Source organism: Ovis canadensis, chromosome 2 (assembly GCF_042477335.2).
Source record: "Ovis canadensis isolate MfBH-ARS-UI-01 breed Bighorn chromosome 2, ARS-UI_OviCan_v2, whole genome shotgun sequence".
NCBI lineage: Eukaryota > Metazoa > Chordata > Mammalia > Artiodactyla > Bovidae > Ovis > Ovis canadensis.
The window spans coordinates 251,131,679-251,155,119 of record NC_091246.1 but is presented as its reverse complement, the minus strand read 5'-3'; the positions used below and the strand labels follow the sequence as shown (position 1 = coordinate 251,155,119).

General features: G+C 40.9%; 1 protein-coding gene across 19 annotated transcripts in view; it reads right to left on the bottom strand.

Annotated features, from left to right (window-relative positions):
- HP1BP3 (heterochromatin protein 1 binding protein 3) overlaps window positions 1–23,179 on the bottom strand; it is a 36,811-nt gene extending 13,632 nt beyond the window's left edge. For 2 of the 19 annotated variants that reach the window (XR_011254784.1, XM_069579160.1), the window contains exons 1-8: window positions 22,904–23,179; window positions 17,520–17,712; window positions 16,977–17,076; window positions 13,708–13,861; window positions 12,185–12,344; window positions 9,044–9,187; window positions 6,890–6,970; window positions 6,032–6,186 (exon numbers count right to left, since the gene is read on the bottom strand). Coding sequence is in view for 14 of the 19 variants with exons in the window: in XM_069579160.1 (XP_069435261.1) it covers window positions 6,032–6,186; window positions 6,890–6,970; window positions 9,044–9,187; window positions 12,185–12,344; window positions 13,708–13,861; window positions 16,977–17,076; window positions 17,520–17,615 (890 nt within the window). In the remaining 5 variants the exon portion in view is untranslated. Of the gene's footprint in view, window positions 1–6,031; window positions 6,187–6,889; window positions 6,971–9,043; window positions 9,188–12,184; window positions 12,345–13,707; window positions 13,862–16,976; window positions 17,077–17,519; window positions 17,713–17,807; window positions 18,334–18,749; window positions 18,805–19,822; window positions 20,057–21,909 lie in introns of those variants that run through there. The other 17 variants (XR_011254786.1, XM_069579168.1, XM_069579162.1 and 14 more) reach the window with 16 other exon arrangements.
- Window positions 23,180–23,441: the final 262 nt, after the last annotated feature.

Genomic DNA, 23,441 nt, shown 5'->3' with positions numbered 1-23,441 from the left:
TGCTTGCTGTGGGAGCCCAGAGTCTTAACCACTGGACCTTCAGGGAAATCCCCATAAGTGTTTTCAAAAGCCCTGTACAAATTTAAGGAGCTGTTTATATCAAGGCTTTTGTTTTTTTTTGGTTTTTTAAAAATAAGATGATTAAACAAATCTACACTGAGAAATAAGAAAGCAATGCACAGAGTGAATAGAAATTAAGGGAGAGAACAGTTCTGAGTGTCAGGAATCCTGTAAACAAGAGAATTTTATCAATTTGTTAGATCAATTTTCTAAAAATGAATATGACAGAGTTACACCATACACAGGGTTAGATATCAAGACTCCAGGCACGAATGCTGGAGTGGGCTGCCATTTCCTTCTCCAGGGGATCTTCCAACCCAGGTATCAAACCCAGGTCTCCCACATTGCAGGTTTAACCTCTGAGCCACCAGCCGAATTACCTTTGAAAAACACCTTCTTGGAGGCCAACCCAAAGCCTAGTTTTTCTGTAGGGTTTCAAAAAAATCACTGTTAAAAAAAAAAGAGGTGACTTACATGTTTAAGGCACCTTAAGTCATTTCAAACATCAGAATCATATTTAGTATGGTGTGACGCTTCTACCATAAGAATTATGTTGGAATTTGTGTGTGTGTTCAGTTGCTCAGTCATGTCCGACTCTTTCCAACCCTGAGGACTGTAGCCCGCCAGCCTTGTCTGTCCATGGGATTGTCCAGGTAAGAAAGCTGGAATGGGCTGCCATTTACTCCTCCAGGGGATCCTCCTGACGCAGGGATCAAACCTGTGTCTCCTGCACTGGCAGGCAGATTCTATACCACTGAGCTATCCGAGAAGTCCTATGTTGGAATTTAGAACAATGATACTAACATTAGCTATTGTAAGTGGTTAATATGTACGAAGGTTCCTAACAATCCTTGAGTTATACACTGTTTATCAATGAGGAAACCAAAACACAAAGGAGTAACTTTTTCAGAGATATAAAGCTAGAAAATGACAGCCTCAGGATTTAAACAAAGGTGTCCGGTTCCAAAGTCTGTGCTCTTTACCACAATGCTCTACAACCTCCAATACATGATAGCAGAAATTCATGTCTCATTTCATACGCTCCAGGGCACACATTTCTTGAGTGAAATGGCCAGGTAAAGGGCACGTATCAGCTCACTCATTCGGCTTACATTTATTGAGCATGTACTGTGAGCTGGGCTTGGGGAAAACAGAGGTCAACAATTTAAAAACCCTGGCCTTCAGGAATCTGTCATTTTAATGCGGGTAAGCATGTAATTTTTTCACAAAAAGAGTAAATAAATAGTATACTAGAACAGGATGAATGCTATGGAGAAAAATAAGGCAGAGGTAGAATTCTCCACTCTGGGAGAGGAGGGAAAAGGTTGCAAATGTAAGTTAAGTGGTCCCATCAACCAAATGCAATGGGTGGACCATGTGTAGATATTGACTTGACTTGAAAAAATAAACCATAAAAAAAGTCATTTTGGAGATAAACAACTGAGGACATTTGAACATGGTCTGGGTACCGGATAATGTTTAAGGAATTATAACTTAGTTCAGAATTATATTAGTATCATGATTATGTTCTCTCTACATTTATGTGTTTATTTGAAAACTTCCAAAATAAAATGTTTAAAAATAGTAAGATAGTCAATGCAAGCATGTGGAGTCTTACTCCAAGTTTTTAGAGTAAACACTTAAAGGAAGAGAAAGAATAAAGTGGATTATGGCAGAAAACCACCCAGGCAAAGGGAACAGCAAGTATGAAGTCTCTGAAGCCAGGAGGGCAGAGAAGGGGAGTAGGAGATTAGGTCGGAGATGCAATGCAAATGTAGCGTGGGCCATTTTAAGACTCCACCTTTAAACTATTTAACTGTGAGGTGGTTGAGAAGCCACTGGAAGGTCTGAGTAGCAAGATGGTATCACCTAACTTACACTTAAAAAAGTCTCACTCTCATAGCTATATTAACAACAGACTGAAAAGGAGGGAGTACAGGAAAAGCAGGAAGCTATTGCTCTAACACAGGCAAGAGATGCTGGTGGGCTTAGAAAAGACTGACAATAGCGGAGGTAATGAAAAGAGGTGTGAGAGACCAGTATACACCCAAGGTTTTTGACTTCAGAAGCTGGAAAGACATTATTGCCATTAACTGAGATGCAGGAGGTATGGGAAGTGCAGGGACTTTCTGGTGGCACAGGAGGGATCATGAGTCTGGTTTTGGACACATCCAGTCAGACATACAAGTGGTGATAGCCAATAGGTATTTGTATAAATAAATGCGGGCCACATTTATGTATCTATACACTAGTATTGTACAGGTGGTATTTAAAGCTCTGAGAATGAAAGAATTATCCACTCTGCAGGCATCGTACAAGGCCTATCAGACCCGAAGTTGTATCTGAGGGGCATTATCAGGGTTCTAAGAATGACAGGAAGCCTAAGGTCTAACCCTGGGACACTCAGACACTAAGGAGGCAGGTGGGAAATCTGGAATCCTTAGGAGACTGACAAAGAATGAGAGGAAAAATACAGAGAGAGATGCAGTGTTCTGAAAAGCAAGTGAAGGAAGTGTTTCATGTAGATGGGAGCCATCAACTGGGTCAAATGCTGGTACAGAGACTTGACCAGCAAGTATGTATGTCAAAGACTATGAACTGATTACTTCTATGATTCCCATTTTTTTGGCACTTTATGGATGGTCCTAGAGATTCTCATACTGAGTGAAGTAAGACAGACAGAGAAAGACTAACTGGCCACTCTGAAGACCACTGAGTGCTTTTCTGAACATGTTAGCTTCTGAGTTGAAACCCCAACAATTCTAATTCTATACCTCAGTAATCCAAGGTAAACACTGGTACTAAACTATAACAGGACAATGTACACCCAGTACAAAGACTGTCTATCAAAGACTCTGGATTACAAACACAATTTCCCAGAAGTCAACACAGACCTTACAAAAACATTCAAAACATAAACCTGGGGAATTACAAATTTAAACAAATTAATGTGTCTGCACGAATCCACAAGGACATGTGACAATCTAAATAATCAGTCTAATAATGAAAATAAAAACAAAAATAAAGGGTACATAATTAAAAGCTTTTGCACAGCAAAGGAAATCATAAACAAAATGGGAAGAAAACCCTCAGAATGGGAAAAAATATTCACAAAGAAAGCAACTGACAAAGGATTAACCTCCAAAATACACAAACAGCTCATGCAGTTCAATACAAAAAAAAAAAAGAATGGAAGATCTAAATAGACATTCCTGCAAAGAAGACATATAGGGAACCATCTACATGTTACCTATGAAAAAATGCTCAACATTATTGATTATTAGAGAAATGAAAATCAAAACTACGAGTTAACACCTTACTCTAGTCAGAATGGGCATCATCAAAAAACTACAAACAATAAATGCTGGAGAGGGTATGGAGAAAAAGGAACCCTCCTACACTGTTGGTGGGAATGTAAACTGATACAGCCTCTATGGAGAACAGTATGGAGGTTCGTTCCTTAAAAAACTGGAACAAAGCTACCATGTAATCAAGCAATCCCACTTCTGGGGATGTATCTGCAGAATATAGCAACTGGAAAAGATACATCTACCTCAGCGTTCACTACAGCACTATTCACAATAGCCAAGACACAGCAGCAACCTAAAGGTCTAGCAGCAGAGGAATGGATAAAGATATGGTACGTGTATACAATGAGATGTTCTTCAGCCATAAAAACGAACAAAATAACACCATTTACACAATATGGATGGACCTAGAGATTCTCATACTGAGTGAAGTAAGACAAAGACAAATATATGGTTATCTCTTATATGTGGAATTAAAAAAAAAAGGTTACAAATCAGCTTATCTATAACACTGAAACAGTTACAGAGTAGAAAATAAACTTATGGCGGGGGGAGTAAATTGGAAGAATGGGCTTGACATATACACCCTACTATATATAAAATACATAACTAATAAGGACCTGTTGTATAACAGAGAGCTCTGTAATGGCTGACATCGCAAACTGAAGGGGAGAAATTGGAAACAGTGACATTTTCTTGGGCTCCAAAATCACTATGGTGACTGCAGCCATGAAATTCAAAGACATTTGCTCCTTGGAAGGAAAGCTATGACAAATCTAGACAGCATGTTAAAAAGCAGAGACACTACTTTGTTGGCAAAGGTCCGTCTAGTCAAAGTTATGGTTTTTCCGTTAGTCATGAACAGATGTGAGAGTTGGACCATAAAGAAGGCTGAGCGCCAAAGAATAGATGCTTTCAAACTGCGTTGTTGGAGAAGACTCTTGACAGTCCCTTGGACAGCAAGGAGATCAAACCAGTCAATCCTAAAGGAAATCAGTTCTGAATATTCACTGGAAGGACTGATACTAACACTGACGCTCCAATACTTTGGCCACCTGACGCAAAGAGCCAACTCATTGGAAGAGACCCTGATGCTGGGAAAGATTGAGGGCAAGAGGACGAGGGGGCGTCAGAGGATAAGATGGTTAGACAGTATCACTGACTCCACGGACATCAATCTGAGCAAACTCCCAGAGACAGTGAAGGACTCTGGCGTGCTGCAGTCCATGGGGCTGCCAAGAGTTGGACATGACTTAGCAAAAGAACCACCACCTAACAGATTTAAGTTTGCTGTACACCTGAAACGAATACAACATTGTAAATCAATTATACCCCAATGAAAATTTTAAAAAAGATTTGGAGTTATTAAATTTTCCAAACACACTGTAATGTGCTGACATTACAGTGGCAGTTTTTTAACAAATGAATTACTATAAAAATTCTCTCAGAGTTTTACCTTAAATGTTTGATGAAGATATTATGCTGTTTCTATGCAGAAGTGCTACAGAAGCCTGAATTCTCCTATATTCTCGATTATAACTCTAAATAAAAAATAATGAGCTACCAACCAGTTCATTCCCGTCAGCATGGCTACTGTCAAAAGACAAAAACAAACAAACAAAAAAACACCAGAAAATAAGTGTTGGTGAGGATATGGAGAAACCAAAACTCCTGTGGCCTGATGGTGGGCATGTAAAATGGTAATAGTCACTGTGGAGAATGGTGTGGTGGTTCTTCACAAAATTAAAAATAGGATTATCATATCATGCAGAAATTCCACTTCTGGGTATTTGAAAACAGGGTCTCAAAGAGATATTAATACACCAAGGTTAACAGCAGCATTATTTCACAACAGTTAAAAATATGAAAGCAACCCAAATGTCCAAGGACAGATGAATGGGTAGACAAAATGGAGAGAGAGAGAGAGAGAGAGAGAGAGAGAGAGAGAGAGTGTGTACACACACACACAAATATTCATTCTTAAAAAGAAATTCTGACACATGCAACAATACAGCTGAACTTTTAAGGACATTATGCTAAGTGAAATAAGCCAGCTACAAAATTACTGCATGCTTCTATTTATACGAGGTAGGTACCTACAGCAGTCAAAAACCAGAGAGACGGAAAGTAGAATGGCGGTGGCCAGGGGTGCGGGCTAAGGGGGGACAAGGAGTTCTTGTTCACTGGGGACAAAGCTACAGCTTTATGAGACTGAAACGAATGCTGGAGATGGGTGGTGCACTGGTAGCACATTATTAAAGTGTTTAAGAGCACGCAACACTGTGCTCTTAAAAATGGCTGACAAGGTATACTTTACATATTATGTGTATTCTATCACAATAAAAAAGTGAAAAAATTTAATAACAAGCAGCTGAAAGTACACGGTTTAATGCAGAATATTCTAGCAGTTGACCATGAAAAGTTACTCTATGGTAGTCTTACGAAGGTCAACATGTGGCTTGAGTTTCAAAAAGAAACTACATACGGAGATATGAAAAGGAAAATATCATGGGACAAAAAAAGAAACCCACAAATAAAAGGTTTTATTCCTACCTCACCTAGAAGTAATCTTAAATATTTAATCTCTCTCCTTTTTCATGAAAAAGGGGCTAAGGAAGTAACACAGACTTGTGTGCTTTAAAGCCCAGGCCTCTGGCTTTTACCTGATGTCCACTCTAAGTTTGGGGTAATACTGAGACACGTATTTCCTGATGAGACTGTAGGAAGCTTCTTTAGGTTCACAAAGGCGAGTAAAGGCCAGTGGGAGGATATCCTCCAGTCTTACTTGTGGTTCTGGATCCACTGCAGAGCTCCTGTTCTGAAATGTAATACCAAAATGATCATCGTTGCAGGTCTCTGTTCTATTGCTTCTGTATTCAGCACAAGGGCTTTCCCTAGCTGACTGCCTAATCAACTCGCCGAAAGAAAAACTAACCCTTTTTAGCACATTCAAACAAATCACAGCACCATGGTGTAATGCCACTTGCGTGGTGATTTCTTTGAGGTAAAAATTTCAAACTGGGACAGTTAAAAATATATATAAAACTGTAAAAACAAAAATGTAGAGGAACAGTCATGATTTCAATCACTGACTCAAAGCAAATACTGCATATTTCACAGTTATTGTATGCCCTCTATACAACTTTCCATAAATGAATGTATGTGTCTGGGGGAAGGGTAGGATAGTTAGTACCTACACTAAAGAAAAACTGCCTCGCGGTATAGTACTTTTAGGATCTAACGTTGGGTAAAAATATACTTGTATGCCTCTTCTAGTTGAAAAGGTATTTCACAAAAAGGCAAAAAACTGTAACTCATATAGCTGCCCGTGACTCAATATAGGGCAGTCAGACACACAGCCTCTGGCTAAACAATATGAGCAAATGATTAGAGCCTCTCCAGGCCTGCACAGAAATGCCGCTCCCTGACCAGTGCACAGGAAACACTCAGTAACACTGCACCGTTTAGCAGCACCAACAGCAGCACTACAGCGCTCGAGCAAACTGGTACAGACTTCTTACCTTTCTGTTTCTGGATTTCTGAGGTGGTTTTCTCGATTTCTGGACCACAACAAAACTCCCAGAAGCACCTTTTCCTTTTACCTAAAATAAATTAACTTTAGTTGCAATAACCAGTATTTTTACTTTAAATGATTCTGGTACTCAATTGGTAACTTTAACCAGACTAAATTACAGGACATGGTGATGTAAGAACTAATGTAACGCGCTGTTAAACTCTTCAGAGAAAAAAGTGGATGAGTCAAAAGACTTGGGATTGAACACTATTTATGGTATCATCTAGCTATTCAATACTAGACAACTCATAAACCCTCTCAGCTTTTGTTTCCTCATCTACAAAGTTGGGGAAGAATGAAAAACGCTATTGTGACAGCAGGTTAGATAGTCTACTATAAGCTTTCAAAAAAAAAAAAGTTCCACGGAAGGAAGGGACACAATCTTTTCGGAAAATGAGAAAACCTCTATCTTAAAAGGAAGACAGTTCCTTGGCAAAAGTTCAGAGCCTACTTAATCTCAGGCCACAGTGCTTCCCACAGTTTGTCCATTAGAGATTATTACTGCATAAGGGAAAAGTTATCTGATTTTAGACACTGCACATGATAATACATGCAAGTCTTACCACATTTCCACAGTTTACAAATCACTGTCATAGAACTTCAGGTTAACCTGAGTCTTCCACTTTGGTTTTACCGACACCACTAGGAATACAGCAATCAAATGCTTTCAGTCTATAAATTTGTTGAAGCATCAAACAGAGGGCCAGCCTATGAGGCAAAATAGGTCGCAAACTATATCTTCATGAAGATAAACATGAAGCTAGCTCATAAACTCTGCTGACATACACTATGATACAGGTCTCTGGTTCTAATTATATTGGTTAGATAATTCTTTTTATGCAATGGCTACTTTAAAGGCTATTTAAACATTAGATTTACAACATTTGAGAAAGCTGGAATATAAGCTCCACAGCAGGAAACTGTTTTCCTCACTGATGGACCTCCAGGCACCTGGTACACAGGAGACAACTCAATAACATATTTGTGAAATTAAGTACTCATTGAAAGTTCCTAAGAGTTTAAATGGCTGAGGGGCACAGAACTCTGTATTAATCAAACCATGCAGAAAGGTTCAGAAAAAAGGCAACAGGACTCTGGGACTGCAGTGAACTAGATCCTCAGAACCATCCTTGCTGCTACCACAGGACCTCAGGAGTTACTTCATCCCTCTGGACTTCTGAAGAATGTGTAGACAAGAAAGTTCATTCTGGCATTAGAGTGTCATGACCTTAAGTAATGTGGAGTTTAAAAAAAAACTGAGGTACAGGTGATTTACAATACTGCATTGTACAGTCTCAGGTACGTAACAATGATTTATATTTTTACAGATTAAACTCGATTTAAAATTATTGTAAATATTGGCTATATTCATTATGATATACAAAGCATCCTCAAAACTCTAAGTAGTGCTTTGATGTACTATGCAAACTAATATAGATTTATGCCTGAAATCAATATTGGTTTTAGTATTATTCTCAATTTACTCACGTTTTGATGCTTCCAAAAGCTTTAACAGATTTAGATACTAGTAAGCTAAGATAAACCTATTTACAAAGCTTAGTTATGATGATCACCAGTCTAGTCACAGAAATTAGGTTTTAAAACTAACAAACCTAAGACAAGAACAATGATCTTTTTTGGTGCTGCAACAGGCTAGCTCAACCCCACTTCTCACCTTTAGCACTACATAATCTTAAGCACAAGCAGCCCCCAAAGGAAATCCAATTAAAAGTACAGGCAGGGGTTTTCCCTTGTGGTCCGGTGGCTGAGACTGTGCTCCCAGTGCAGGGGATCCAGGCTTAATTCCTGGTCAAAGAGCTGGATCCCACATGCCTCAACTAAAGATCCTCCATGCCACAGCTAAGATGTGGTACAGCCAGATAAATGAATACTTAAAATTTACACTCTCATATTGCTTCTGTTCTTTAGAATACTTATTAAAGCTAATTGGCACCAGTGACTTTGTAAAACCAGGTTAAGCATAAGCCCTTCATCATTATGTCATCTTATTTTAACTAACTCACAAAGCACAAAAAGCCTAAATGTTACTATATATGGATTTATAGCTAATATATGCTTATTACAAATACCCATTTAATACCTGTTTGATAACGCCTCTATTTAATTCTCTTTTCAGTGCCTGTTTAAGGAGGTAGCCCCTTCTCTCCAGCTCCAAAGAAGGGTACTTATGGATGATATATTTTCGAATCGCAACCACGGACGCACCACTCTTCTGGAAGCATGCCTAGGAAACAGATTATTAAACCATACACATTAATTTAAAATAGCTGTTTTTCATGTGTTTTCTGACACATATGTTTTCAAAATAAATTATTTTGGAAGTGAACTTGATAATGGCTGATAAAATGGCAGGAAAGAATGAATAATATTTCTGGTAACTTCAGTTCATCATGACTGTGGAGAAATACAGAATTAGCAATATTTCTGCAACAATTTTAAATTGTTCAAAGCAGCCAAAGAGAAGATACAACATGTGAACAATGTTCTGTGTTAATGACGAAGCTCTTCCCATTCTAATACTATTCTGTGCCTAGAAGACATCTTTAGCATGAAAGGAAGGAAACCAGGACATTCTATATAGTGTGTAGGTTCAGATTTGGCCCGCTTTACAGAATTAACTTTGGCTCACCAAAACCAGTATTTCTCTGCAGGCTTTGTGTCAATGCTAGCAGATAATATAAGCAAAGACAATCTGAATAAATGGCATAAAACTGGGTTTACAAATGCAAAGCTTTAAGGGGCGTTTTGGACAACAATGAGAGCATTCAACTGCTATTTCAAGCGCTCTCTTCCTTTCCCATCCTATTTCTCTATATTTCATCTGACTAATGTCCATGGAAGATTCAAGCAGGTCATTAGGCCACAAAGGCAGCAATTTTTTTTTTCAAATGCTTTACATTTTGAAATACCCACGCAGTATCTGTTGTCCACCAATTTTGTGTAGCTGTTACCTATAAATTGACCATAGGATTTAGTAATTGTTATTGGATAAAGACTTGGGTGAAAGCTTATATACTGACAGTAAAGCAAAATGTCAGACAAATGGACCAGGAAAGACTGTATAACACAAAACAGGTTAATATGGACTGTGTTAATAAGGATCGTTTATCTCAAGCAAATGTCTCCAACCCATTACAACTGATTTAAGTTTACTCCTGATCTTCCAAGAGAACACAAAGTAAAGAATACCAAGCAGAAAAGAACATTAAGGCTACAACAATCCCCTGCTCCACCAAATTGATAATAAGATGAAAATACACACCATCTATTTGATAATGATTTAATTCAGGAAAAGATATCAGTGATCTGAAATTATAATTTGTTACACTGCATGGAATACACATGATCCACTGGATAAGATCTTACAGAGAAACACAAATGAACATTTTGGTCAACCCAACATATATCTTTCATTTGTGTAAATATGCATAATCATATTTAAACTATTCTTTAGAACTACATATACTGTTTAACTGTTATTATTTTAAAACTTTAGCCTCTTCTTCACCTTCACCATAATCCTGCTTCAAATCTAAGCTGAGTAATCACAGCTCAGCTTGCTTAGTGAAAGTCGCTCAATCCTGTCTGACTCTTTGCTACCCCATGGACTGCTAGCCTCCTCTGCTTACCCCCTCGGGGGTATTCTCCTGGGGGGATTCTCCAGGCAAGAATACTGGAGTGGGTTGCCATGCCCTCCCTCCAGGGCATCTTCCCAACCCAGGGACTGAACCCAGGTCTCCCAAATTGCAGGCTGATTCTTTACCTTCTGTGCCACCAGGAAGCCCAAGAATACTGGAGTGGGTAGCCTATCTCCTCTCCAGAGGATCTTTCTGATCCAGGAATCGAACTGGGGTCTCCTGAATTGGAGGCAGATTCTTTACCAGCTGAGCTACCAGGGAAACCCAATCACAAAGTGAAATCCTTAAAAAAAGGCTACACAAAAAACAGAGTTCTCACTATAGTCAAGCTATCTAAACCAAGGAAGTTTTCTTAATGAGTTGAGAGTAATCTTAAAGGAATGCAGGGAGAGGGTGGAAGGTAAACTCTTTCCCAGTTTCTATGTCAGTGCTGTCTTCTCAAATTCTAAGCATGACCAGTAGGCTCCGCTTTCCTACCCGTATCACTTTCTGTTAAGTTCACCTAAAGCCCTCTCTCCCCAGTTCTGCTTCAGAGCCTAGCAAAAGGAAATCAGAGAGTCTATGGCTTCTGTTTTAACTATTCTTGTCATGTGATCACGTAAAATAAACACAGAAAAATTTACACACAAAAAGGCAAGGTCAGATGAGAAGATTCCCTTAAAACAGGAAAACAGTATCTGATGATCACACAAGCTAATCAAAGTTAGTGAATTATAGTAAAGTTATAAAGCTATGGAAGGAGGATAGTTTTTCCAAGTATTCTGGAATGACTAGGTGATGAAACCAAGTATTGAGGTTTCTAAAAGTTTCCTCTAAGTTTTCCTGTAAGTTTTCTAAAAGTTTCTATAAGTTTTCAGGTGTGAAAGATAACCAGCTACTAATGTTAGACATAAGCTCTGAAAGTGAACCTAAGGATAGTGTGCTGCTGTTGTTTATCCGCTCACTGTGGCCAATTCTTTTGCAACCCCTTGCACTGCAGCCTGCCAGGCTCCTTTCCATGGGATTTCCCAGGCAAGAATACTGGATTGGGTTACCATTTCCTTCTCCAGGGTATCTTCCTGACCTAGGGATCAAACCCCCATCTCCTGCACTGTAGGCGGATTCTTCAGCACTGAGCCACTGGGGAAACTGTAAAGATAGTATACATGTTTAAAATAAAAAAATTTTCTCTATGTTACCCTGAGTAATAATTAGAATTCATAAAGGCAAGGACTCTGTTTGTCTTATTCTATGCTGTATCACTAGTAGGATTACCTGATAGAGAAACTAGTCCATAATGGTGTGGTGAATAAATTAACATGTTTAACCTTCAAATAAAAACTACACTTAAAAGAAACTCAGTTAAAAAAAAACTAAAAACTAAAAATACTTGCTATAGCAAATCTGTGTTATTAAAAAAATTAACAGTGCTCACCAAATGTGGTATTATAAAAACATGAACTTAGCAATGGCTCTCTTCTATTTAGATCTCTTTTAGGAAGCAGAGCAAGATTTCTGATGTCTGCACAGGAGTATGCCATTTTCAAATACGCAAGAGACAAACAGAATAAATCTATGATGAACTGCTTGAAATAGAAACTTGCCTTAATGGCCTCAGTTAGGATTGCATCCATCTTGGGACGTGGGGAGGAAGCCATCGGTGTTTGTTTCTGGGCCCTGGCTAGCTGGCTGGCAGAAAGGGTAGCCCAGGAAGGTATTGTTTTTTTCACTTTCTTCTCCTTTTCTTTAGACTGATCTTTCTCACTTTAAAACAAAGAATTGTTATTATGCAAGATAAACTTCAGAAAGAAGTATAAAGACAGAAAGAAGAAAAGACTGGTGAGAAATAAAAATCAATGTTTTAATTCATTTCCACACTAAAGTGATATGTAAAGTAAGCATTTTACAAAATAAAACATTTTTTTTTAAAAACTGGGTACTATAAATGAACCAAAAAGGTGTGTTCTCTCAGGTGCACACAGGAGAGATAACTAGCATGAAGGGCCAGTACATAAAAGAAACGAGAATTTTAAAATGTATTCCAGTAACAACTACAACAGATGCAATTCAGTACAGTGCAAAGAACTCAAGCTCTGAAGTCAGAAAACCTGGGTTTGAGTCTTAGCTCTAACATTTACTAGTTATGTGATCTCAGCAAGTGAGCGAAGCCTCAGTCTCCTCAGCTTAAAACAGAAACATGACACAAAACGCTTCACAGGGTGCTTCAAGAGATTGTGAGATGATGTTCATAAAAAGCTTTGTCAATCACAGAGCATTATACAAATTTTATTCTAAGTAATAAGAAAAACATCTCATGCACCTAAAATACAGGGTTAGCTGCTAAAAATTCCACAAACGTTACAAATACCTATGATAACTGGGACGAAGGATGAGAATGCCACCTACAAGGTATAGTTTTTTTTTTTTTAATTTAATTTTATTTTTTAGTTTTTTATTTTTTAAATTTTAAAATCTTTAATTCTTACATGCGTTCCCAAACATGAACCCCCCTCCCTCCCCATTAGTTACTTTTAAGTCATTCTTTCATTTTAAAAATAATCCCTAACTGTTCTCACCAATTATGAAAAGAATGAAATGCTATCAGCTGTCCTGCAAAAAATAATTTTAATTAAAAAAGAATGACCATTACACTGTAGATTATTGAGAGCAAATTCTGCTTTCAGATTCTCAAAGTCACCCTCCAACTGAATACTTCATCAAATATATACAGAGTTTTAGGTAACTCTAGCAATGTCCTGGTGTAGATTAATGCTTTCTAACATAAACATGTAAAAATAACTCATGCCTGGCACAGAGGGAGAAATAAAATGATATATCTCCCAGGTCAGACTTTTAAAGTCACACTTCATTTCTTACTGAAAAATGCGTTCTGAAGCAGAGAAGAATGAATTATACATTAGTCAAACCATTGTTCTAACTACTACGAATTCTAATAGGCCATACAACTACATCATAAGCCTATTTCAAAAGATAATTCCCCCAAAAGTAAATCTAAATATCATGTATCCAGCATAAATTAACATTATACCACTTAAAAAAAAAATCTGATCTCTACTCTTTTTATATAGTCTTCAATTATAAAAAGCAAGAAAGCTTGAGTCCTTACTCCTTTTTGGTTTCCTCAGAAGGCTTGTTTTCTTCCTTCTCTTCATTCTCAGGTTGCCCCTTTGGCTGCTCTGTCTCACTAGATGTAGCAGGTGGAGTTGCATTCTCTTGTTCCTCTACAGTAGAGATAGATTCCTCTGAACTTGCATCTGGTTCTTAAAATAAGCCAGTAAAACAGGTGAGTAGAATTGCATCAAGTAAATACATTAGAGCCTGAGTCAATAAAAGGATAAAAGCTCATCTCTTTAAACAGGTTAAGTCAACTGTTCCAAGTAACAGTTGTATTCTAAAATGAGTAACTGTCTACGAGTACAGTTTTTTCCCTCCTATCACTCAAACTGTCTATATAATGGGTTGCCGATCCAAACCATTATGTGAGAAAAGGAAAAGGATCAGGAAATTACACAGCAAATGAAACTCTTTTATCCCAAATCGAATCTGTTGATTGTTCTACTCCATAATATTAAGGATAAGACTCATAATTAAGAAATCAGCCATTTCATAGTTGAATAAGTATTAGTAAGGGAATAAACAATAAAAAATTAAAACGAAATTTTCAAGTCAAATGATTGGGCAAGGGTAGAAATATGAATGGGGGAATACCAAGGTCTGTCGGTCTTTTCTCAGGAGGTCTCTTTGAGCAGCTATTATGAAACACAGAATCCCAGGAAATGATTAAGCAGAGACTATGAAGAATGTCAGGGGCCAAAACCAGGCAAAAAGGAAAAAAGGATATGCTTGAAAAGTTTGGTCATTTAAATTATGTGAACTCATTACTGGCACAATGAATTCTTTGGGGCCCTCACACAAATATTTCCTTCTCTAGTGGGTCTTCCCGACCCAGGGAGCGAACCCAAGTCTCCTGCATTGGCAGGTGGATTCTGAGCCACCAGTGAAGCCCAAATTTCAGGACAGTCAACTGTAATTTATAAATCATCCTGGATTATGTTCTTCAACCGGAGATGCAGGTAAGTCAAAAATTCTCCTACATATGTTCAGCCAAAATCAAGGCTCTAGGATCAGATGTATCTGGATTCAATTTCAGAGTTTCTAACGTTCTAGTTCACATTATCTTGGGGCAAGATTTTTGATACTTCTGAGTACTCTTCCCTCACAGAGTTGTTATAAACATTGTATAAAATGGTTTAGGGAAAACCTGTAGGCAGCACTTGTATACTATGATTCCCATCTCCTTTGGCCTCTTCTGCTGCTTCTATAGCTGTTTGGCAAATATTAAGGCTAGAACTTTACTATAACAATGGTATCTGGTGATACAGATAACTACGAAATATATATTTTTTTAATCCTGATGCACCTTTTATTGCCCTTTGTCTCAACTATTTGGCCTAACTGTCCCACCGAACTGGCTGTATAACAATTGTCATGGTTACTGATTTTTACATTCAGTTCATTTCAGTCGTGTCCAACTCTTTGCGATCCCATGAATCGCAGCACGCCAGGCCTCCCTGTCCATCACCATCTCCCGGAGTTCACTCAGACTCACGTCCATCGAGTCCATGATGCCATCCAGCCATCTCATCCTCTGTCATCCCCTTCTCCCCCCAATCCCTCCCAGCATCAGAGTCTTTTCCAATGAGTCAACTCTTCACATGAGGTGGCCAAAGTACCGGAGTTTCAGCTTTAGCATCATTCCTTCCGAAGAAATCCCAGGGCTGATCTCCTTCAGAATGGACTGGTTGGATCTCCTTGCAGTCCAAGGGATTCTCAAGAGTCTTCTCCAGCACCACAGTTCAAAAGCATCAATTCTTTGGCACTCAGCCTTCTTCACAGTCCAACTCTCACATCCATGCATGACCACTGGAAAAACCACAGCCTTGACTAGACGGACCTTAGTCAGCAAAGTAATGTCTCTGCTTTTGAATATACTATCTAGGTTGGTCATAACTTTTCTAGAGCTAAGAGTGTTTATTGAGCTTTCTCAAATGGTAAAGAATCAGCCTGCAATGCAGGAGACCTGGGTTCGACCCCTGGGTGGGGACAACCCACTCCAGTATTCTTGCCCGGAGAACTCCATGATGGAGGAGTCTGGCCAGCTACAGTCCATAGGGTCACCAAGAGTCAGACACAACTGGGCGACTAACACTTTCACTGTAACAACAGAGTTTGTAACAACAACAAATTAAATTTCACTTTATGTTCTCTTAAAAGTTTATGGTTTAATAAAGGTTCAGGTGCTCAGCTGATAATGAGTATTGAGTATGTACTACATATGAGACATTATTTCCAACTCCATTTTCATACATAAAATACTATATAAAAGGACAGAGATACGACAGATAAACAGAACTTGTGAAGTCTATTTTGGTCCTTTATAAATTCTTGGTTGACTTTCTCAATACAACTGAACACTAGTGTATTCTGAAAACTCATGTTATCAGTGACTTCAACTGGCTGTTAAATGTAGATTAAGGTAGGCCATCAAGTGGTTTATCCCAGTGCTGGACAAAATAACCTTCCCTTCAACTCACCAGCAACTATTTTTTTTAATATGCTAAATTCCCTTGTCTCCTCACTGCGTTAGGCCAGAGTACCTAGTATTCATCTGAGGATTCTGAGCCCAAACTCAGGCTTAGCTGGAAGAGTCTATCTCTGGTGCACCAATGATAAAGGCAACAAGGGTGCATGGTTTCTTTTATTCATAATATATGCTGGTCAGCAAATATTCAGTTCTAATAGTTGTAACAGGGGCAGCACCATGTGCTCAACCCTGGCAGAGAAAAAAGAGAGGAAAAGGTGACGAGAAGAACAAGAAAAGCAGTTACACCTGAAGAAGCGGTCAGAGATACCATGAAGGAGCACAAGCACTCCAGATCTATAGTCCTACCTTTTTCTACGTTCCCAGCTCTATCTGGCTCATCTTCTCTCCACCAATACCAAAGTTACAAACCAACACTTTAATCACCCATTTGCTCCCTTAAGGCCTCCTCATGACTTCTGGCTGAACCTTCCACCCAGTCTTCCTCCCCATGACACTGTATGCCCAGAAGCTACGCTTTTGATCATTTCTGTTCTCTCCAACCATCTTTCCATTTTTAATTCCAAGAACATGAAATTTTCACCTTCTAAAAATCTTCAGAGACAAGATGAGATTCTTTCTTTGCCCAGAGGGTCCAGAAATGACATACCAATTGGTACCACTTCTCTCTCTAAATGCTCCCCACAAACACTTAAGTTCAAGGGAATTTATGGGACACTCTAACCTAGAGTAGGAACGCTGGCCTTTTTAAGCTGCCCACTGCTTTACTTTACCTGGCTTTTCTTCTACTCCTTCAGCAAGCTTGCTCTTGGGAGGAGTTTCCCGGGTAGAATTCACAGCTCGACGAATTGGCATCGTGTTATCTTCTACCTTCTAAGAAAAGAAATGGCCATAATCACACATGCAAAAACAATTTATCTCTTCTTTCTCAAGGGGGGCTAACTAGGTGTCAGAAGATGTAGGAGAATTCTTCAAGTCGACTCCAGGATCTGATGCAAATTACTTTTTAACAAGTTTTTTTGAAATGAAAATATGATTCTTAAGAAGTAGTTTTCAAAATGTTTTATTTTAGCTTGAATTTCAAATGGAAATAAGTAATTATACTTGATTTGAAATAAATTTAGAAGCTTGGAGGTTTTCTCAGGAGTTTGAGGGGTAAGGGAAGATGAAAAGAACTTTGTATCTATTTGATTTTTTTAGATTCATAACCCAGACTCCCCAAAGCAGAGGAAGGAACAGGTACCAAGAAGGACTCAGCAGGGCCTGAAGTCAGGGACTGATCCAAGAGTGAGCTTCAAGAATGTGTCAGCCCCTACCTCACCTAACTTGTCCGCGTGGATCAGCTGAGCTCCTACTATAAGTGGGAGTGCCTTAGGATGGACGAGTTCACCTTGAGACGTATCAGTCGCCATTTAAAATAATTTCTAGGCCCGAGTACAGGTTACACTCTGAAGCCTCTGCTGTTAACCACAAGGATTTTTCCTAATGGTTTCAGTGTGAAGCATCAACCTAAAGCACAGAAAAGACCTGGTGTGAAGATTACAGAAACAACACTAAACTAAAGCGTCTAAACTTAATATACATTCAAAGGGGGGAAAACTCACTATAAAGTTTATAGTTAAATGACAGATGACTTGGTCAGTTATCATTCAGAAAGATAAAAATTACTATCAAAATACAGACTGTGTAAAGCAGCGACTAAGACAAACGCACAAGCCAGAGCAGCTGTTGCACCTTCCACATGAACAAAGGCAGCAAGGACAAGAAAGCCCACAAAGACCTAACCCCATCCTGTCTCCTACTATCAGAGCTCAGAGTAGACTAAAAAGACTCAAAGTTTCATCCATGTTTACTCAAAGACCATTTTACTAAAGAGAGAAATGTTGTTCATGTTTTCAAAGGGGTCAGGAAACTTAACTACAAACTTAACGCCATCTCCATCAGAGAAGTTATACAAGGACAAAAATACTGCTGAAGAACATGACAGTCTAAAAGCCTCCAGACTCAGAAAAGCAAATTCAGACCATCACCTAGGAGATTAAGCATGCTTCTAAGACCTTGTCATTATTTTTAACGTTAAGCAAAATTAGCACAAAAGAACAAAATTAAATACTGAAAAATAAAATCTATGTAAGATCACTCAAATTTACCTAATCACTTAATACCCTCTGCTCCCTCTATCTCACCTGAGAATCAAGGACACTTTATAATAAAAATTTCCCCAAAAGAAAAGAAAATGATTAGTTAGGTGTTTAGATCTTTGTGCTAATGAACATTAATGAAGAATTGGGCAAGAGGAGACTAGTCATTCAACTTCTGCTTTAAGCTCTAAACTTGTCTAGGGATTTAAGAGCTTTCAATTTGTCAGGTAATAGTTATTAACTGTTACAAAGACTACTTAAAATGCACATATAGAAATTTATGTCAAAAACTATAAAACACAGAAATAAAAACAGTTGTTTTCTGGGGGCTTTGTGACAACCTAGAGGGGTGGGATGGAGTGGGAGGTGGCAGGGAAGCTCAAGAGGGAGGGAACATATGCATACCTATGGCTGATCCATGTTGATGTACGGCAGAAACCAACACAATATTGCAATTACCCTTTAATTAAAAATAAATAAATTTAATAAAAAACAAATATACTTGCAAAAAATTTTTGTCTTCTAATCTGTGGGCTTGAGGGCATTATTTAGGTTTGTGAAAGCTAAAAGTCTATCTTGGAAAAGTTTCAATACATAAACTTGCTTACTCATCCAACTAGCACTTACACAGTAATATACTTTCCTTGATTAAAAAACCCCCACAAACCTGATGATACTTTTACATGTAAATACCATTCAGAAGCACAATTTCAAGATCAGGTTATTCTTGGTAAAGTGATACTGCGAATTCCTTTCTTAACCCATGATAATACTAGCTAGGCTGAAAATGATACTGTGAAATTAACAAAACCTTCAGGAGTCTCTTTTTATAGAACATGTTTTAAAAGAATATATGTTCTCCCTGTAAATAAAACACTAAAAAAATGTCAAAACCTTTCCAGTCAACTCTACATTTACTACTTGCTCAAAATTAAAACAAGTTTTAGAAAGGGAGTGGGGGTGCAAAGAAGTTATTCTCAATGCCAAAATGATAAAATTGACTAAAACCAGGGCAACAAGTACATGGTCCATCAACACCCGACATCATTGACCCGAAGACAAGAATATCAGTTTAAATTAGGTCAGGTAAGAAGTATGCCCAGGTGGAATAAGTGAATTAAGTTGGTTTGCCAAGCTTCCTGGATGCATCCACCACAATAACAGATGTGGACACTCTCCTGCTTCAACCTCCCCATCGTTCTCCTCTCTTGCCTCCAGACACTCAGACCTTTTGGTCCTCAGTGTGTGTTCTGCGCATGCTGTGACATTCTTTCCCTAGATACTTCAATCAGGTTCAGTACAGTGTCACCCCCTCAGAAAGCCCTCCCATCCTTCTTTTTCTTCTTCAGGTTTCTTCATAGCATTTAATACGGCTTGTAACTCAATATATGTCTATTTGCTTGTTTATTATGTGTCTCTCCCAGCAGAATGTAAGTACTTCAAGGGCTAGTACTAATTCATCACTGCATTCCCAGTACCTAGTAGCATGCCCAATACATAGTGGGTGCAGCATAAATACTGGGGGGAGGGCTTCCCTTGTGGTCCAGTGGTTAAGAATCTGTCCTGCAATGCAAGGACACTGGTTGGATCCCTGGTCCTGGAAGATCCCACATGCTGCAGGGCACGACTACTGAGTCCACATGCCTAGAACCGGTGCTCCACAACAGGAGAAGTCACCACAATGAGAAAGCCCGCACCCAGCAACAAAAGTCCTGTGGGGCCAAAAAAAAAAAAAAAAACAACAGAGGGGCAAATGTTGAATGAACAATGACACCTGGCAGTACTTATTTCTATGTTCAACACATGTGAAAAACACTTAAAAAATAAAAATTTAAAACAATATAAACATTAAGAAATGTTTGCCTCAGCTCTGAATTTCCTTAATAAAGGTCATGTAACTTAAGGCTCTCTTTATAATAGGTTGGTTAATGACTTATTTCCTCAGTTCATGGTTCATCACACAGCTGACAAAACTATCTGGATGGTTAACCTACAACTGCCTTAACAAATATCTATTAATTTAACTGTTGATGCTGCACTTCTGAATAATCAGACTTTTAAGACTGCCACACTTGTTCCCTGACAGGGGTCTTATCTGGCTGATTCACTGCCCTATACTTCCTGCCTAAGAAACATACTAGGCTCCAAACAGGTGCTCTACAAATATTTGTTAAAGTGAAAGAATAAACAAAACTTGAAGAAGTTTTTCATCTGGGTTCTTACATGTGACAAACCAATCTCAGTTTACCTGTGGTGTGTGTGGACTTCCTGTGGTCATTAACCCGTTTTTGTTTTCTAAGTATAATGTCAGATGAACAATACAAAGATCTGCTTTTGTCAAGGGAAGTGCTAAGCTGTTTAAATACAGGCAATAAAGAAAAGGTTGTAAAAGTAGAAAGTCCATAATTTCAGAGTTTTAATTTACTTTCTCTACCTTAAGAGCAAGCACTAGAAAAATAAGCAGGAGTTCAACAATGTATTTCAGTTTTCTGATATCCTTGAAAACATGCATTTTAGGGAAAGTACTATTATTTCATATTTTACTGTAAAACGTCTGCCAACACATTACATAGTATAATGTCATTAGCCTTGCACTGATTACACTAAATTGTTCCCAATCTAAAGTCTTTCACTATATTCAAACTTACGGAGTAATGTCATAAAACGTACGCCTATAATTTGCTGGAAACTTTTTTTTCCACTTTTATATTTCAAATAAATCAGTATTACTTAATTAGTATCTGTCTCCGACACAGATGTTCTGGACACTACGGGTACCTCCTCCTAAAATAAGGACAATCTAACTGGCTTAAGAGTGAGCGTTTTCATCTATACACGAAGAGTTCAGGAGCTTCCTCCAACTTCTCGCCCTCAATCTTCCAATTCGACAAGGCCAAAAATACCCTCTAAAAATGTTACTTCTACTCTGAAACATGCTGCACTAAATTTTCTGAAAAGAGCAATGAAATTTTAAAACTTCGTAACAGCTTCACATCTATACCAGATTAAACAAATCTTCCAAAGTCAAACGAGCCACCTCTAGCTTCACTCTAAGACAAGTCAGCTTGTCCGTGAAGCCCCAGGGGAATTCCCAGGGGCACTTCGAACCAGACCTTCACTTTTCAATGTAACGTAAGGTCAGGAAGCATAACCGCAGTAAGAAAAGGTACACAGGGAAAGAGGGGTCAAGTTCACCTTGGCCGTCCTCTGTGCGGGGGGACTGTCCCTCAGAGGTGTTTCGATCATAGTGTTAGTCGCTCAGTCGTGGCCGACTCTTTGCGACCCTATGGACTGCAGCCCACCAGGATCCACTGTCCAGGAGATTTTCCAGGCAAGGATACTGGAGTGGGTTGCCATTTCCTTCTCCAGGCGATCTTCCCGACCCAGGGATCGAATCCGGGTCTCCTGCACTGCAGGCAGATTCTTTACCAACTGAGCTACAGGGGAAGCTCTGTTTCGATCATAGACTAGCGGTCAATTCTTTAAAAAACAAACAAAACCCCTCTGATCTGGGGCCTCACTTCACCCCTCCTGCCTCCAGCTCTTTACAAACGCTCCTACTCACAGGCTTGACTATATTAACTAAATCCACCTCGTCTAAAGAGCAGTGAGTCACAAGCTCGACGAAAGCCATGGGAAGGGGGGTAAAAACGAAAGTCCCGGGTGGCGGCGGCGGCAGCAGCAGCAGCAGTAGCGGCGGCAGCGGCTTTTCAGGGGCGCAAACAGCTGACTCTGCGCCGGGCCCGAAAATCCGGGCGGAAAGACCAGCAGACAAAGGCGGGGAGCGCCGAGCACAAGGCGGGGGGTTGGGAGAAGACAAGAGAGCGGAGCCGGGATGAACCCGGCGAGGCAAAGGGCGGCGGGCTCAGCGCGAGCTCCGGCTCCGGAAGGCGACGCCGCGACCCGGGCAGCGCCCGCCCGCCCGCGCGCGCGCCACGCAGGAGGCGGCGGACCGCGAGCACCAGCCCCCCGCGCACTCACCGCTGGGAGCTCCGTAATGGCGGCAGCGGCGGCGAGGGCGGGGACCCCGGGAGGGTGGGGGGGGGGCGGGTCCGCCACAGCCAGTCACCGCCGCCGGCATCTTTCGAACCGGCTCCTAAAACCTCTGAGGGAGTGGGGTGAGGGGGAAGGGCGGGGGTCCCGCCGCGCGCCTCGGGAGCATGCGCGAGCCCTCAGCCAATCAGAGCCGGGCGGGAGGACGCCGGCGCAGGCGCGCTGCGAGGCAAGGCCCGCGATCAGGGAAGCGCTCCCTCACCTCTCCCCGGTCCAAACAAAACAAGGGCGGGAGCGCGCGCACGCGCGCGCCAGAAGGCCCCGGAGGCGGCTTCCACCAGAAGGGCAGGGGGCTCGGTTCACAGCGGGGGAAGGGGAAGAGGGGGCGGAGCGGCCGGGGAAGGCAGACAAAAAAATAAAAGGCACCACCTCCGGGGACGCGAGCGCCCCGCCCCCTCCTCTCAGGGAGCGGCGTCGGCGCCCTGGGCGAGCGGTCTCTGCCGCCCGCCTTCGGGGTCCAGCGGGCCTGCGCCCGCTGCCCGCCCGCCCGTTCTGTCCCGCGTTACCTCTGCGCTCCCCCCTTCCTGGCGCCCGCGTGCTGCGAGGCTTCTCGGCTCCGCTCCCGCCGCCGCTCGCCGCCTCCGCCACCGCTGTCCTCCAGGCCCAGCCGCCGAGCTCTGCCGCCCCGCCCCCCTGCTCGCGGCCCCGCGCGCGCGCCCATCCCTCACGCCGGCCCCGCCCCTCCCCTGCGCGCGCCGGCGGCCGCGCCCCCAACAGCCCGCGGGCGCGGAGGGAGCGCGCGAGACTCGTCTCCCCTTGGTCGGGCGCGCGGGGGCGCGAGAAGGCGGGCGGGGCCGGCGCGGGGGACGCCGGGGCGGCGCTGAGTGTCCGCGCGCCTTACGCCTGCGCCCCTCGGGTGGCTCCAGTCTTCTTGGCTGGCGTGGCTTCGGTGTCCTCGGGTTCCGTCCCTGAGTTTCGACTTCGGCTCCCCGTCTGCCTTTGGAGGGGATTGGCCTTTCCCGCTCCCGAGTTGAGCACAAGAACGACCCCCTTCTTTGAAGACGACGAAATGATTAGAAACCCAGAGAGCGGAGAGTGTGCAGT